The following is an 18504-nucleotide window of genomic DNA, read 5'->3' on the forward strand; positions in this document are numbered from 1 at the left end:
CACATTCACTCAATTCGTGGCATTTTCTGTAACATCTGTATTATTAAAAGGTTTGATGAAATGGCTAGGTTAGTGTCAGTACAAAAAATGTTATAGTCAACAGTCTTTTAAGAGGTTTTGAATTCATAGACACTAATGATGTTGGAACTGGTGTTTGTAACGATGCTGACAATCTCTAGTAGATTCCTTCCATCGTCTAGCAGATTCCTGCATTGTAGGGAGAAGGAGGAGAAATAGGAGCCAACTGCTAGGGACCGCTGTCCCAGTAAAATATTTGAGGGAGCCAAAAAAACCCCAAGTTGATGGACATTGCCATTCAAATGGTGTGCATGTGCCAGGTCTAGTGATTGATTATGTGGGGCGGGGATTACCTGGGTCTGACCCGAATTGACAAATTAATCCACCTCCCATTTTATGGACATTTAGAAGCAGAACTTCCCTACAGGTGTTTCAGCATGCCTGAAGAGGAAAGAACTAAGTAAGATTTTTGCCATTTTTTTTAACCTAAAGTGAAATTTAAAGATAATTGGGGTGGGCAGAGAAGCCAAAATAAGTTTTATAAGACTGATGACATTTCTTAGGGCAATTCTGACACTCTTAAGCTGTCTGACTTTTGCCTAAAGAAAGCAATTTTAGATGTCTTCCCTCTGGTGCAACATTTGATGAACTTCTGTAAAAGTAGTAGCATTTCTCAGAAAGATTTTACATATCTCCAGATGTAAGGTATATAATGTAAGGTATATAATGTATAGGGACCCAGGTGGCCCTGTGGGCTAAACCACTGAGCCTAGGGCTTGCTGATCAGAAGGTCGGCGGTTCAAATCCCTGTGACGGGGTGAGCTCCCGTTGCTTGGTCCCAGCTCCTGCCAACCTAGCAGTTCGAAAGCACATCAAAATGCAAGTAGATAAATAGGAACCGCTACAGCGGGAAGGTAAACGGCGTTTCCATGTGCTGCTCTGGTTTGCCAGAAGCGGCTTTGTCATGCTGGCCACATGACCTGGAAGCTATACGCCGGCTCCCTTCGGCCAATAATGCGAGATGAGCGCGCAACCCCAGAGTCGGTCACGACTGGACCTAATGGTCAGGGGTCCCTTTACCTTTACCTTAGATGTAAGGTAAAAATGGTCAGTCTTAGGGCTGAAGCTAGATTTAAAGTGCTTAGCCTTTTAAGTATTCAGCATTTGAGTCTAACACTAGCATATCTGCACTGCACCTACTCAGAATATTAGCTGCAAGCCTGTAACACCACAACTCTCTGGACATTTCTTTACATTTGAATAAAGCACCCCCAGTCCTAATGTATCTCTGAACTCCATGATTTCGCCATTAATCTGAAAATGTTTTGAAAAAAATAAAAACCCAAATGAATAATAGTAGGCCCCCCACTAACACACACACACACAGAGTATCCGGTTATATTTTCGCATGATCTTGGAGAGGGTTCTCCAACATGAGTGATATAGATTAAGAAATGAATGTAACAGAATCAATTCTCTTGAACTGTGGTTGCATAATGGGAATCGACTGCTATGAATGAACCCGTGTTCAGAAGTTATGAACAGCAGAGCTAATGCACTGCAATGAGTTCATCTTTATTATTGCATTACACCTGAATCAATTGATAAAGCAAGTTTTTTTTTTAAAGAAGAAGCTAGGAATGGCACTTAATTGAATAAAAGTCAATGTAATTATATTAGGAGAAGCCAGCGCTACTGCTGACAAACGGATAAGGGACTTTGTCGACGAAAGTGCCAGAACCTGTCCACACATTTCTGCACGTCATTTGCCTGACAGATATTAACGGCTGGTACATAAGTTTAATTAGATTACTGATAGCTGCTGCTATAAATGATAAGCGAATGGATATGGCATCATTTCCTATTGATAGCTGGAACCAGCTGGAACTTTTAACAGGTCACTGTCAGGAAAGCAACTTTCGCTTGGAGAAGAGGGTGAAACAATATTAATATTTCTTTGCATTGTATTGCATTCAGTAAACCCTGGTGTTATTTGCATGGCAGATCTGGCTGTTCTGGCAGGAAACCAAGGAACGGAACAAGAGAGAAATGAAAGGCCTGGTACTTCCTAGCTACATTTACACAAAACTCAGCTTGTAGTATATTTTAGTGGGGCATGGGGAAAATTGGGAGAAGGTAAGCTTAGGTTCGACTCAGTGCCATGCTGTTAGGCTGCTCTACATAAAGGCCAGTGCAGTGCAGTGCAGTGAACAGTATGGTGGGTCTGGATGTCAAAAAAAAACCCTAGTTCAATTATCTGCGTAGCTACATAGTTCAGTAGAGAAGATGGCGCTGAGGTAAGACGTGCTTATCGGTGCTCTTCGGACCTTTTTTTAATCTTTTACATTTTTAACTTAATTGACCCTCTGGATGCCAACTCTACCTCCTGGAAACAACTTTAAAGATTTCAAAGACTTTGAAGCACTTTACATTTGCTGCCGGTTCCCTGCTATAACAACGCTCTGAGAGCTTTGGCCCAGCTCCAGCCTGCTCCCTGTCTCGCTCTTATCAGCCGGCCGGCCAAGGTTGCCAGAGAGCGGAGAATGCTGCTGCTCTAATCGGGGAGAGGTGAGAGCAAAAGCTGGAGAAAAGGCTTGGCAGGAGGACGTTCTGTGGGCTTGTTTAAAGCCTGGATAAGACATTCCCTGTGCCTAACCCCAGCAAGATCCCCCTTCGTTACTACCTCATTTTATGGTGAGCTGGCGTGCCGAACAGAGTTGTTGGAGCTGCGAGACTGCGACCTGCCGGTAAGCAAGTCTATGCGGAGGTGAGGAGGAGAAGCTGCGGTGGTTGCAGCAAAGTTTGCTCCCTTTCTCTGAGCCCCCGTCACCCCCCTGGCTTTTTTTTTTTAATGAACTTATTTTAAATTTAAATTTTAATAAACTCATTTTAAATTTGGGTCGATCATGGGCTGCAGCAAGCGTTTGAGGGAGAAGGAAGAGCCTTTGCCCCTCCCTAAGCCAAAGTTAAAGAGAACAGACCTGCAAAGGGGCAAAGGAGGGAGTGGCCAGGCAAATTCTCAGGCTGAAGTAGAAACCTACAACCGCTTTCTCCCTCTGGAAGACCTTGAAACATCCCATACTCTGAAGGCACAGTGCTCTTTCTCTCAATCAAGAGTCCAAATGAGTACACCAAAAATCAAGCAGACCCTTTTGGCCGAGGAAGCAATGCCAGACCCAGCGGAATGCCTCAGAAGTGAGCAGTTGCATTTGATTATCAGGACTCTTCATTGTATTTTTAAAAAAATGGATGCAATATCCTTACAAGTATCTAACCTCATGCAGAAAGTTGGGAACCCTGAACCCAATCCATTACAAAGTCTACCCTATGAAAGAAAGCCTCCAGTTGACCAACCCCCCAAAGTTGAAAACAGGAGGAAGCATAAATATTGTTCAAATAACCAATTAAATAAACAAGTGTTAGTCCTGCATCCAAAGAAAATCTGCCTTTCTATTTGGAATGGAACAAGAAAATGGCTAAATTTAGAAGGGGCAAAGGATTGTTTAAGCAAAATTTTAAAGATCAAGCACCAACAAATTGACCTACATGCGGTGCTTCCTCTCTTACACCGAGATGGCCTCCTTAAAGTGATACTAGCCTTTCATTCCTCAGAGATTCCTTTTGAAATAGTGCGTCGGAAAAAGACTTTAGCTACAATTAACATCATCCCTACGAGGGTGTTTGTGGACAACACGATTAAACCTCTATTATGCAGAGTTGCCGGAAATACTCCTCCAAGAGCAGAATGCCCTATCATATCAAGAAATGAGATTGACACCCAATCTTCCCAGTCAAATCTACCCCCTCTCCGAACATCTGAGGGGCCTGATCCTGATAATCTGCAAACATCCCTGGATGAAAATGCGCTTATCATCTCCTTTGGTGACCTCCCGCTGAAAGAGCAAGCAGAAACAATACAGAGACTTGATATGCTCAAATCACAATTTCTGCAAGTACATAATAAAATTAAGAACCAAAATAATCTGGTTGCAACGTGTCTGTTGGAAACAGATGACCTCCTTCAATTTAGCCCAATACCTAAATCTATGGTTGCTCGGCAAGCTCCAGTGATGCAGGCGATGCCTGAAATGAACACTGTCCTGCGAGAGGCTTCTCCACCACCCTTACAAATAAATCTTGACCCACTTTCTCTGGAGATCCCAGTGATGGAGGATGTCCCTACCCACCGACATGATCCAAATTATCCTTCGACGCATTCTTCTATGCCGGATCTTGAACCTTCTTCTACATCAGATAAAATAACATCTAACCTACAAATGAACATTCAAAGGAGCTCTCTTTCAATATCTGGTCCACCAAGGGGAACTCGGTCACCCCAACAAACACGGGATGATCCTACTACTATATTACAAGATTTTAGGGAGGATTTGATTGAAGATCCGATGGGCCATATAAATAAAATTATCCAACCTCCAAAGGAAATTCCAGTTAGTGGTACTACCTCTGCTGACCCTTTCTTCACTCCCCTGAGTAATGCCCCTTTACATCTATCAACTTTTTCTGAAAAGCTGATTATTCCAGGCCAAGGAGTTACCTCTAGTGGAACGAGCGTACCAACCTCGCAGCTAAATCATCCCAACAAATCTATTCTGCTAGGATGTTCTGCTCGGTCGCTACCCTCCCAAAGAAAAATTACAGATTTTTTTGGGGCTGAAATTCCCCTCAACTCAGAGCCCCTTCCCCACCTGAATTGACTATCAAATAACCAACCTAAATACCCCCCTATGCTATTTTTATGTTGGAACATCGCAGGATGGAGGGGGAAGAAATTCGCTCCTGACTTCTTGAAATTTATAAACTCATTTCAGATAATCCTCCTACAAGAAACCTGGGAAGAGGAGGCGATTGAGATAAATGGTTACGATCTTATTTCACTTCCAGCATGCCCCTCTCCCAAAGGTGGACGTTCTAGAGGGGGCCTGACGATAGCCATCTCCCTCAAACTACAGGCAAAACTCACGCTTGTAAAATCATTTCCTCCCTACGCTATCACAGGCTTGATTTCAGGAGGAAAATTTGAGTTACTGATTACAAATGTTTACTTCCCCCCTGGGGGCCAACTGTCAGATCTCCATCTTAAATGGGAAACCCTCGAGGATCATTTATCTTCCTGTTACACCAAGTACCCGAACGTCCCCTCAGTATTGGGTGGTGACTTTAATGCTCGTACAGGTGCAAATTGGGAGGCTCTAACCAAGGACAAGTGGTGGGTTCCCTCTGGCCACCAAAACCTGGACCTATTTCCCCTTGCACAGAGACTATCGAAAGATGATAGAGTGAACAAAGCGGGTGTTCTTCTGTATCAACTAATAATCCGTCTAAACCTAATTATTTTAAATGGTAATTGTCCCCCTGATATTCCTGGCGAATTCACCCATTTGAGTACAATCTCAAACAGTGTTCTCGATTATTTAATAGTCTCTAGGGATTTATTCTTAAATTTTCTTTATTTTAAAATAGAAAATGTTCAGCTAAGTGACCACCTCCCCTTGGTTGCCAAACTCTCCTTGGATTGGCAGCCGGTTGAGACTATGCATCCCACACATTTGGGAATAAATGCTGTCGCCCAAGCGAGAGGAATAAAATGGTCCGTAGTCCAGGCCCAAAAATATATGGAATTCTTCCAAAAAGAAATAGTTCAAATTGATATCGTTCCCACGTTAGACTCATCTGAATATAACAATACTTTGAATTTATTTTCCTCATTCATGGAAGATTTTACGTCCTTTTTTACAGTACCAGCACATCGGGTAAATCGGATTCATTTTAAGGCTGGTGCTCCTTGGTTTAATCTACAATGTAAGCAGGCTAGATCTTACCTTTGTGCCATTTATAATGATTACAAATCATCTGGTGCTTTAGTATTGCCTCCGAATTATCAGCAAGCAAAAACTGCATATAAGCAGGTACAGAAAATTGCCAAATATGAGTGGCAAAAAAATTGATGGCAGGCGCTAATTGCTGCCTCCCGATCTCAAAGTTCACGGGAATTCTGGCATCTGGTTAATAGAAGATCAAAGAAGTACCCTTTGACAGTTATCCCTGCCCCGGTTTGGGAATTATTTCTAAAGAAATATTTTTCGTTGACAGAACCTTCTACTCATTCTTCTGATGATTTAATCAAGCACCTACCCATCTGGCCAAATACTGAACCGGATGAAATTTTAGACTTAATCTCCAAACTAAAAACTGGTAAAGCCCCCGGGCCCGATCTGGTCCCAGCGGAGGCCATAAAACTTCACCCTGCCTGGTGGGCAAAAATTCTTGCTGTTATTTTCGATGCTATAAATGCCACTGGTCTCGTACCAAAAACGTGGAAGGATGCCATCATAGTCCCAATCTATAAAAAAGGTTCCCCAGACGATCCGGGGAACTACAGAAATATCAGTCTTTTGTCAATTATTGGGAAAATATATGCACGTTTTCTTTTAACCAGACTTGTTCAATGGTCCGATGAAAACCAGCTGATTGGCCCTGAACAAGCTGGATTTAGACCAAATCATTCAACTACGGACCATGCAATAGTTCTGTATCATTTAGCTCGGAAATATTCATTCCCAACGCGAGGCCAGCTTTGTGCGGCCTTCATAGATCTAAAGGCCGCGTTTGATAGTATACCTAGAAGGTTATTATGGGAAAAACTGGCACGCTGGGGCATAGATGGAAGGCTACTGTGGCTGATGATTCAACTCCATGAAGGGTCGGCTGCCAGGGTGAGGATCACTCCTGCTGGTGACCTTACAAATCCTGTATCTATCAATAGAGGAGTCAGACAGGGGTGTATTTTAGCCCCTTTCCTGTTTAATTTATTTATCAGTGACATGAGGGCACCCTTAGCCGAATCCCAACTAGTCATCCACGCCCCCCGCCTGGCAAATTATAGATGTCCATTGCTGTTATACGCGGATGATGCCGTGATTCTCTCTTTCTCGAGAGTCGGACTTAGGAGGGCCCTTAAAATTTTTGCTTCATATTGTAAATCAAATTTCCTTACTATAAATCAAGCCAAATCAAAGGTTTTAATTTTTTCAAGAAGTCGGAAAACCTATAAGTGGGAACTGGAGGGGAAACCCATTGAACAGGTTCACAAATTTCAATATCTGGGTGTCTACTTCCAGTACAACATGGGCTGGAAGGCACATCTCGCATATACCCTAAATAAGGCCAAAGCTCTTTCGTTCGCACTGTTGCGCTTTTTCTTTTCTGACGGAGCTCTTCATGTCCCATCAGCCTTAAAGGTATATAATGCTAAAGTGATCGCGACAATGGCCTATGCTGCCCCGTTATGGGGGGCCTCTGTAAACCTGATGTCCTTGGAGATAGTCCAAAATCAATTTCTGAGACGTCTGTTAAAACTGCCCCAGTGTGTGAGCAATTCAGCCATTCGCTTAGAATTAAAAATCCCTTCTCTAGAAAACGCCCTATGGAGGCGTATTTTTTGTTATTGGTTGTCCTTGCGACACAGACTTTCAAAACTCTATCTTATCCAATGTCTCTGGCGAGACAAATTCGCTAGCCCATGGGCAGAGAAGATACATACAAAAATCGTGTCCTATGGACTGTCTCCATCGGACCTATTGAAACTAGATCTCGCCTCGGCCAAAAGAACACTTACGCAAAAACTAGATGAGTTTGATCTCCAACAAAATGTCATAATGGGAAGTGGTACATGCTCACCGCTGAATCTTGGTATACGGCTTACACCGCAGATTCCATCTTATTTGTCATCTTTATCTGTTGCGGCCCACAGATTTGCTTTTACTAAAGCAAGATTTAACGTTTTTCCATCCAACGTTATGGGCAATAGGTTTACTAAAGGACAAATTTCAGCATTATGTGCATGTGATAACAAAACTATAGAATCTCTCCATCATATATTATTCTGTTGTCCCTTGCACACGGACTCCCGGACCAGATTTCTACTTCCCTTAATAACAGAAAGTTTGACTGAGAACTTGGAGTCTCAGTTAACATATTTGCTACAAGACAGCGACCCTAGCAGAACACTGCTAGTAGCAAGATATTTGGTTACAGTTCTCTCATACAAAAGGAAAAATGGTTTACTTCATGATTACTGAAAATCTGTTCTATTACCCGATTCATAGCGGAAACTTGTCGAAACAAATGTACTGTTCCATCTATTTTATCCAAGGAATTATTGCAAATTATATCTGTTTATATGTATTGAATTTTTAAGTCCTTTTTAAACTTTATTTACTCTTGCTTTATTTTATCCTGTCTTGCCCAGTGTTTTTGTACATTGTGTTGCATAAGATTATATTGTGGGCCTTTGGCCGTAATAAAGATTTCATTTCATTTCACATAGTTCAGTATTTGGAAGGGCCGGGTTTGGGTTTGATGAGGCCCTAAGCTACTGAAGGTAATTGGACCCTTTATATGTCCAGCCGTCCTTTGTCAACAACAACAACAATAATAATTTATTATTTATACCCCGCACATCTGGCTGGGTTTCCCCAGCCACTCTGGGCGGCTTTCAACAGAAAAAATGAAATAAAATAATCTATTAAACATTAAAAGCCTCCCTAAACAGGGCTGCCTTCAGATGTCTTCTAAAAGTCTGGTAGCTGTTTTTCTCTTTGACATCTGATGGGAGGGTGTTCCATAGGGCAGGCGCCACCACCGAGAAGGCCCTCTGCCTGGTTCCCTGCAACTTGACTTCTCGCAATGAGGGGACCACCAGAAGGCCCTCAGTACTGGACCTCGACAACAAATTGTTACTGTGTTTTTGTGTTGAATATATGCTATATGGTAATTTATGGACCTAATAGGTCCAAAGCCATTTGCACATAAGAAAATACGTATTTTATCAAAGTAATTGTTGAACTGAAATACAATTAAGAAGAAGTATATTAATAGTGAAGTAATTATTAAGCTCTAACTTAAAATGATTTTTATTCATAATAAACTTAATAATGCAAATACATTGGCATTTGGCAATAACATTTTTTTCCTTTTAATTTTTTAAGGGGGGGGGCAAGAGAGTGGGGCCCTAAGCTATAGCTTGTTTAGCTTATACGTAAATCTGGCACTGGTACTTGGCCTGACTTAGCCATGTCAGACTCCCTCCCTCTAAATGACCACAGTGGGTTCCTGCCATTAGGATTGCTGGGTTGCATCACAGAAAGTGTGCAGGTAGCTCTACTTGAATCAGAAGACTGGGCAGCCATCTCTCGCCCTTTCCTAACCCAGTCCCATTGTTTTCCAACCCTATGGGCTCTATGGCACACCTAGATCCCTGCTTCTTAGAACAAGCAGGTGTGTGTCAAGACTGGGGTATATATAATTGGAGGGAGAAACTACTTGCATGTTCTCTGCAGTGTGTTCTGGCAACCCTAGTCATGAGACTAAAATGCTGCCACCCTGAGCTTCTCGGAGAGAGGGCAGGATGCACAGATTTAAAAAGGGAGTTGCTCAAGTGCAATAGCTGACTATGTGCTCCTGTTTGTTTTCGCCATGAGAGTTGCATGGCAAGCTCCTGCCCTCAGATAGCTTGTTCATGGAACCACCACTAAGCTGCCACATGTTTCTGCCTGCTTGTAAGATGCAGTCAGGGAAGCAAGCAGACTTCCTAGATATGGTTTCTTGGTGTCAGTAACTGGACCATGAATCTCAATAGCACTGTTACACATGTGCAATAACTAGCAAAACAACTGCAGCTTGTTAACATGCAGGCGTTCACAGCTAAGTGCTTCCTGTATTTTGCTTAGAAACTTACCCTTTAAATCATTTGCCATCTGACACTAGAATGGGCAAGAAATAATTCTGCCTAGGAGCCTGTACGGCCTTTTTTTCTGTTTATTTATCATTCATGGATGTGAGTACAGCATGCATCTGTTCAGAACAAATCTGTGGATGATGTGAATTTGCCTGTGTCTGATTTGATTTATGGTTTTAGATTGTGCAGTTGGTCCGGTAACCATCAGGACAACAGTGTAAGTGAGATGAGGGGTGACAGAAAATGATCTCATGGCCGAAGCATTTTTAGCCTGTATTTTATTGTTTTAAGATTCTCTTTTCTTTTTTTTAAAGCCAGATGTGACTGGATTGGAATGTGAATTTGTTCTCTTTCTCTCTTTCTCTTTCTCTCTTGTCTCCCTCTTTCTATCTCTCTCACTGTCTCCCTCTTTCTTTTGTGATCTCGATTTAGCAAAAGATTAGAAAGCTGATCTTATCACAAGGTAAGCTCAGCCTTCATAAGCGCAGTGTGGGGTACATGTGTAACACACTTGTGTGCTTAGAAAGAAACAGTAGTACAATAGTTTCTGTGAAAGGATAGCTGTCTCGTTGGGAATGAATGGACAGTATATGCCTTGCATCTCTCTTTCCCCACGCCACCCTGAAAAAAATATCAGACATATTTCTCGCTAGTTCTTCTCCATAGAGAGAGATCCTATGGGACCCAAATTTACTTCCCCTCAATTATCAATCATCCTTAAACTAGGAACAGCCACCTGCCTTCTGTCAAAGGGAGAAGTAGGTTGTTATCCTACTTTGCTATATTTAATAAGGTAAATGAGTTATGACAATATATGATGAATCATGTAAATAGATATGGAAGATTAGGTTTACATTACTCTACACCCTCCCAGCTCTCTATAATGCACACTTGGGTTATTCTGCTACTTTTGGGAGCCGAGCTGGTTGAGAGAATCTACTCTTTGAACCAACGACATTCAAATAACAAAGAAATCTTGCATTGTCATCTTGGGTTTCCTACACTTAAGTCACACAAATTTGGAAGGCGGATCCATGTGCAGAAGCAGTTGGCTTTGTTAGATTGGGAACCTCACACCCAGATTGCACCCAGATGTGCATTTTGCCTTACGATGCGCATTTGAACAGCTGGCACCCAGCGCAGCCCCCCAAGGAGAGAACGGGAGCAGGCATTTCCACCCACATGGCAAAGCACATTGCCAACCACTTTAGACAGGAGCACGCTGTAGTGTGCAAGTATAACTGGATTTGAAACTCTTATTATTTTTTATGACATCTTTCCCCCCACCCCACTCCGATTTTTCAGCTGTGCATCTGCTTTGTGTAAATGCATAACTGAATTGTTGGGTGCGCCCACCTCTAGTTTAGGGGCTGTCAGCCGGAGCAAGAGTTTGTGGATTCACATTGTGGCAGTGCCAAGCTCAAGGAACCTCACCTCCTCAGCCTTTACTGGCTGCATATAATAAAATATCATTGTTCCTCTTGGCTGTGCATGTTGAGTGACCCCCCACAGCCTGCAAACTCATGATTTTCAAGGTATTCAGTAACCTTGTAGCCCTGCCCCCAATTGCTTTTTGCCAAATGACACCTGGAAACAGGAAGATATGTAAACCTGGCAATTAATTGAGCCCATAATGAGAGATGTATTGTGGCCCATGCTGTCTGTTACAGGCCTCCAAACTTGCTTTGCAGACAGTGACACATAATCTATAGAATTTAAAACAATAAATTTCAGTAATAAATTTGCATATTCCGCTTTTCATTTATTGTTTTCTGCCCAAACCCTGAGGATTTTGTGGGGTGGGAGGGAAAGGAGAAATCAATGGATGTAAATAAACATAATAAGGGTATTGAAACAATCATGTGAATCAATATAATAAGGCCCAATTTGTGTGGATATGGCTCAGTCTTAAGTTCCACAGAATCACACATTCACACCACTGCTATTTAAAAACAACTCCTCCTCTTATAAGTTATTCCACTCAACATGGATTTAGTTTTTCAGTTTCTCTTGCGGCCCCAAATTTCAGTGCATGCGTAACTTTTAAGCCAAAATGCCTGACTGGAATCTGTGGTAGCCCTAAGCAAGGATTATATTAAACACTTGTTGGATCAGGCTCAAAAGACCTCATCCATTCAAAGATTTCACTGTTTTATTCCATTTAAGATTGGTCTTGCCCAGAAACATTTAAGGTCCCCCCTCAATATTGGGGGGAAAAGATAAAACTAGCCTAACTTCTTAAGAGTCTCTCCAGTTTCTACTGGTCTCTTTGATTACAATCCCAATCATTAACCAGCAGATCCAATGTTGTGTATATATAGAGAGAGATTCTACTAATTTCTTTCCCTCTTGCCTAGTTCTTTTTGTAACAGGCTCCTTTTGAAAGAGCTGCAGTAATCTGTTGGTCAAAAACCAAAGCAGGTTACGTTGCTGAATAGCCGGGGGGGGGGGCAGAGGCCAGGCTAGTGTCGATTTGTAGCATTTTTGCCCTGCATTTGTGTCCATTATAGTAATGCCTGGGTTTCCGAGAGAAGAGGCAATAGAAGTAGGATTGCATGAAAATCCCCATCTTGCTAACTTATGTTTTGACCTGCAAGTTTTGAGTTACAAATGTAATCAGCGATACGGTGTTTTCTCTCCCTCCTCGCCCCCTCTTCCTATTTCCTTCCTAGACACAGTGCTAACATAAACCTGCACCGTAAACTGTTGACCAAAGAACTGGATGACATGGGCCTGGACACTTCGCAGCCCTCGCTTAGCAAGGACCTCCGTGACGAGTTTTTGATGAAGATCTACGGCGCCCCACATCAGATGGGCTTTGACATACGGGAAGACACCTCCTCCCCGGCAGGTACCGAGGACTCCCACCTGAACGGGTACGGAAGGGGCATGTCAGAAGAATACATGGTGCTAGATCTAAGCACCACCTCCAGCATCCAGTCTAGTAGTAGCATCCATTCCTCCAGAGAATCCGATGCGGGGAGCGACGAGGGGATTCTCCTTGATGACGTGGACGGCGCAAGTGACAGTGGGGAGTCGTCACACAAGGCGGACGCCCCGGCCTTAGGGGTCGGCATGGGCGCCGAAGTTCCAGGATCCCTCATGTTCAACAGCGTTTCCATGAGCAACGGGGGGATCGTGTGTAACATTTGCCACAAAATGTACAGCAACAAGGGGACTCTTAGGGTGCATTACAAGACTGTGCACCTGCGGGAGATGCACAAGTGCAAAATCCCTGGGTGCAACATGATGTTTTCCTCTGTCCGCAGCCGGAATCGGCACAGTCAGAACCCAAACCTGCATAAAAACATTCCCTTCGCTTCACTAGACTAGTTCAAAGATGGACGTGGCAAACGCCAGCAGCTCTCGCAGAGGGTTTTCGCTACTTTGAACTGCCATTAACAGACTATTATATAAATATATATAAATATAAATATAAATATATATCTTTTTTTTCCTTTTTTTAACAAAACAGAAAAAAACACCAGGTGCTTTTTTTCTTTTTCTTTTTCTATTTTTTCTTTTCTTGTTTGTTTGTCTGTTTTTATTTTGTGTGGGTTGGGGTAGTAAGTTTAACCTGGGAGGAAATTTCCACTGCTTCAAAGAGAACAAGCAAATGTACACACACACACACACACACACACACACACACACGAACAAACTTGCATTTTGAAGCCCCACTTTTGTTATAAAACCCGTGGTCATCTCCAAAGAGACTGTTTCTTTTACCTTTGACTGCCGCCTGCAATCTTGAGGAAGGGGAGAAATGCAGGGGAGGGGGGCACAAGGAAACACAGCACTGCAGAGAGAGGGAGGGGGGGAAGTACAATTGTCTTTTGTGTATGTTAAACCTTTGAGAGGACCATCAACTACACATGGCTGTTACACTTGTATATATTGAGCCTTGAAGGGCCTATCATGTAAAACAATTGTATTGAGGGTGGTTAACTTCTTGTTTAATTTTTATTTGGAGGGGGGGTTGGTTTTTTCCCCAGTTCGGTTTTACATTTACATCCAGCTGTTAGATACGCGGGGAAGGGGGGGGGAGAATAGTTTGCTGGCTAGCTCTGTTCATTTATATTAGCTTCAGTGCACATTTAGAAAAAAGAAAAAAAGAAGAAAACACAAGGTCTTGTTTTTTAACTACCTGCTAGAGATGTGTAATGAGGGGGTGCTGGCATGCTTTAGAGCACCTGATCTGATACAGGTTTTTTTTTAAGGGATTTTTTTTGTCTTGTTACTATTACATAAATCCAGTCATGCACTTTTTTCTTACACAATGTGGGGATGTGTAATAATATCCATACCCTTTTTTCCCTTAAAAAGTATTGCCATACTTTCAGTGTCTTATTGATTAAGAAAAAAAGAAAGAAAAGAATTAACACTTTGTTAGAAGTGGTCTGGTCAGTATGGGGCGAGAATGCCGAACAAAAAAAATAAAAGTGTTAAATGTTAACACAGAACTGCCAACTTTGCACAAGTTTTCAGTAACCAAAATATAATCAGCTGCTGTGGCCTAAAGGGGGGGAAATATCCTAGGAATTTGGGAGCAAGGAGAGAATACACATGAATGTCCTTCTCAGGTTCTAAATATTATCCACAAGTGAGTCCGTGGGTTCATAGAAAAGAAAAGCAGAGCTTTGCAGCGCGAGACATTTCTTCAACTGAAAGGATGGGCTTCCAGTTGAAATTGTCCAGTTGAATTGTGTGGGACTTACTTTTGATCTGTAGTAGCTTAGAAGGAGATCACGGTGACTTAAGGGCCAAAATTCGAATTCCTGAAATGAATGTGGGTGTTCTCTACTGAAGACTTGGGCTTTAGTTGCATGAAAATGAAAAACAATTCTGACCTCTGCAAAGTTGTCTGGTGTGCACTGGAAAGTGCCGTAGTATGATCAAGGCATGTTGTGTTTTGTTTTTAAATAGAAGCAATCTAAAGCCATTAATGGCACAAGCACTTAAAGCTTGGAGACTGTGTGCCATTCATTAGATTGGGTAACTTCCCCTTTGGAGAAATCGGAAGCTGGTGTTTGCGTGTAGGGAGGCACCCAAACCGAAAATTCACGTTTTCATCTTTTGTACTTTCCCAACATGATTTGTCGGAGAACAATTACAGTGGAGTTGGGAAAGAGTGTGTTGGAGGAGAGGCCAATGATTGAGGAAGACAGGGAGAAGCTGCTCACCAAATCTTTTCTTCTTCTTTTTCTTGTTTCTGGTGTTTACATGTGTTGTCTGAGCATGGCAAACCGCACTGGCAGCCTGAATTACCACAGCATACTGACTGAATGATGATATTTACTTAAGCTCAGCCTACAGCCAAGACCATTATGGTGTGTGTCATATAACAGATCTTTTTTCTCTTTTTTAAAAAAAAGAATACACAAGGAATATTTCTGCACACAGTGCATTGCTAACTCAACGAGAGTGCTTTTCTTTCCTAGAACATTTCTCTTGTAACTGCGAAACCAGAAATACTTGGGTTGCTTTCAGCTTCCAAGTTGAATCTGTTGTGCAATTTCAACCACTGTTCATTGCAAATTGGCATTAGCAATCCAGTCTTAATTTTACTAGCGGAAACTATTCCAGTTAAATAGATTCCCCCATCTTCATTGGCCCTCATCCACCTATAGAGAGTTACGGCTGAGTCTCATTTGAACCAACAGGAAGATTTTAGTCTCAACTGAGCTAAACCCAACCTTTCATTGGGACTTGGGTATGTCTAACTTTCCCTTGTTTGGAGGCAGTATATACTACAGTACTTTTTTTCTCCTAAAACGAAAACATAAATACTAGTTGCAGTATCTCCATGTGTGTGTAAAAAAAGAAGATGATGTCTTTATTAATTGAAATGCCTTATTTTAGGCCGTATTTCTTTGTTTTCAAATAGTGGACACAACTCCTGACATTATTTACAGATTTCCTAAAGACTCTTTTAAAAGTGTTACCGACCAGTATGTCAAAAAAATATGTTTACATCAAAAACCTCCACAATTTTTGCTGACTTGATTTTTTTTTCATTTGTGCTTTGTCTTTTTTCCAAAGTCTTAATTACTTTGGTTTATAAAAATTAAATGGAGAGATGCTTTGTTTTGTTTTATGCTACGTATGTACGGTATGCTTGTGAAAGGGAACATAGAAAAGTAAAGGTTTGTTCTTCCCAAACGAATTAACTTTTGTAGTGTTATCTGTACTGCATTGCCTCTTCAAACCCCACCCTCTGCCCAGCTATTAGGAACCAAGCGAGAAGAAATGTTGAAAAGGGCAAAACAAACCTAAACAAATGGCTAAATGATATCTAAGGAACATTTTTTAAAAAAATTAAAAAAAACCCAACACTGTTTTTGAAGTATGTATGGTATAAATAAATATCGTTTTTAATGAAAAACATATTTGAGGTATATAAATAATTCTTTCCTGAATAAATCACTGTTCTGCATTCTCATTTTACTTTTGTTTCTGCTAAAGGTCAAATGGCTTTGGTAAAACTAGATTGGAAACTTAAACATCATCAAGTAGGCCTTATTCAGCAAATGAGTTGCACAGGCAACATCTGTTTGTTACACGAAACGAAACAGGATGGTATATAATTGTAGTGAATCAGAGGAAAACAGACACACGGTTTAGGCATTAACATTCTTTCATACCTACCAACATTTGAAAGTATGGGAGAAACTTGTGGTAAGATAGGCTGCACACACTAAACATAAATATGGTTTAAAATTACTTAACTGCCTGGCTTCTGCCTAAAGCGGTGATTCCCAAACTGTATGCTGCCGGAAGAACTAATGGGCGTCTTGAAAAATGAAGCCATCGTTTTGGGAGCAAGTGCCACTCTATGCCCATCAGACTAAAGAAACCATCCAGCGTTTGCACTGTCTTGGTATAGAAGAACCACTATCATCTCAAGGGCTTTGCATGCAAAAGGTTCCAGATCCAGTTCTTATCATCTCCAGGTAGCGGGTGGGAGAAACACCTGGAGAGTCACTTCCAGACAGTGTAGGCAATGATGAACTAGAGGGATGAATGACTTGACTTGGTATAAAACAACTTCCAAGTAAGGGAGACCAGAGTGTAACTCAGCAAGTAGTCACCGGGTCATCTGGTGTGATGGACAGCTGAGCTAGACGAATGTCTGGTGATGCAGGGCCTTGGAATTTCACCAGAGGGCTGGAGCCTCTCTCTGATGGGCTACCAAAACAGCTAGTCAGAGGGGGGTGGAGCCAGCACTTTGGGAGGGAGAATAAAAGGAGCCGTTTCTGAGAGAAGGTTCAGATAGGGAGATGGATAGAGAGAGCAGGAGGGAGAGAAGAGTTGGCACTCATTCCTCATTCCTCCTCTCCTAGGAACTCCTCTGTTTGACTCTTCTGTGTGTAACACCCACTCTGAGGAAAATATCTACAGCTAGAGAAAGGAGTTTCTGAGCTTAGAACTGAAGACAGTGTGTAGCGTTTGGGGAGAGAATATTCAGAGTGGAGTTATCGGGAAGGCTTGAGTTTCAGCAGGAGAAGTAAGCACTGTGAGGATATTGTCTCCTTCGGTTTCATTTCAGTCAGGAGAGGAGAGATCTCCTAGAAAGAGACGACTTCCAGACCAGTTAGGGGTGTGGGAATCCCCTAGACCTGCTACCTCAGGAATGTGGTTGATAAAAGGCTGGAAAACTGACAGAAAGTACCACCTGGTTTAAGAACCAAACTATTAAGCTGCAACACCTATGCAACTAAGTTAACGAAGTGAAGTGAAATAAGTGGAAAGAAGCTGAGCATTTACCATCTAGTCTAGAAACCTGCAACATCTAACAGAAGAGTAATAACTGAATTAAACAACTGGCATTTAAAAGAAACTGCATTTACAACCCAGTTAGAAGCCTGAAACATCCACTAGATTTAGTATAATTATAAATAAGTTAACTGTTTCCTGAAAGAACATTATCTCCTGACACATCCTTTGTTTTATCAACTTTGTTCTGTAAAATAAATATTTTTGTAGCGGTTCAACTTCTGCCTGAGTCTCCAAGGATCTAACCTTACCTTCACACCTTGGGTACAGAGTGTATACCCAGGTGGGATCTACCGCAATCGGTGACAGAGTGGTGCGATCCACTACATTTTGGTGGCAGAGTGGTGGGATCTCCTACTATATTGCCACTGTCCATTGCCATTGTTTTTAAGCCCTGAGTGACCAGGCAAAGAGGAAGGTGAGATACTGGGAGAATTGTTCTCAATGCTGATGACATTTAGGTGGTGTTTTTTTTTTTTAAAAAAAAGAGTGAATTGTACCCACCACTTTCATTCAAGGAAGCTGCCCCCCAGGTATCAAAGGGTTTAGAAAACACTGCCCAAAGGGCTCATCTATGGTCAGAAAAGTGTACAACTCTCATAGGAGCTGCAGTTTCCGAATTTCAGAATATGAATGCCAATTCCCTTAAAATTAAGAAGGGAGAAGAAGCAGCCCCAAGTTGTTGGGGCAACACTGCTGGGACAGGGAGGCAAATGAGTTTATGCTTGCAACTATATACACACACACACACACACACACACACACACACACACACACACACACATGGTGAAGGAACCGAACAGCACAGGAACAGTCAGCCTATTAGGAAGTTTTTGAAATGCTAATAATGAAATGCACCTGTGAGGGACAGGGGATATCGCGAAGTCCCTCCCCTCCTGAGTTCAAGCCCGTCCCCGAGCAAAGGGGAAAGCAGGGAGAGTTCCGATTCCAGT

The 18504-nt window shown here is 42.1% G+C and overlaps 1 protein-coding gene across 6 annotated transcripts in view; it reads left to right on the forward strand.

Annotated features, from left to right (window-relative positions):
- BNC2 (basonuclin zinc finger protein 2) overlaps positions 1-18014 on the forward strand; it is a 394027-nt gene extending 376013 nt beyond the window's left edge. For 3 of the 6 annotated variants that reach the window (XM_035140455.2, XM_060268829.1, XM_060268828.1), the window contains exon 6: positions 12448-18013. In XM_035140455.2, the coding sequence (XP_034996346.1) occupies positions 12448-13108 (661 nt within the window). In that variant the 3' untranslated portion in view covers positions 13109-18013. Of the gene's footprint in view, positions 1-10207; positions 10239-12447 lie in introns of all 6 variants that reach the window. The other 3 variants (XM_035140457.2, XM_035140454.2, XM_035140460.2) reach the window with 2 other exon arrangements.
- The last annotated feature ends 490 nt before the right edge of the window (positions 18015-18504 follow it).

The sequence above is a fragment of the Zootoca vivipara genome, chromosome 16, assembly GCF_963506605.1.
Source record: "Zootoca vivipara chromosome 16, rZooViv1.1, whole genome shotgun sequence".
In the NCBI taxonomy this organism is placed as follows: Eukaryota; Metazoa; Chordata; class Lepidosauria; order Squamata; family Lacertidae; genus Zootoca; species Zootoca vivipara.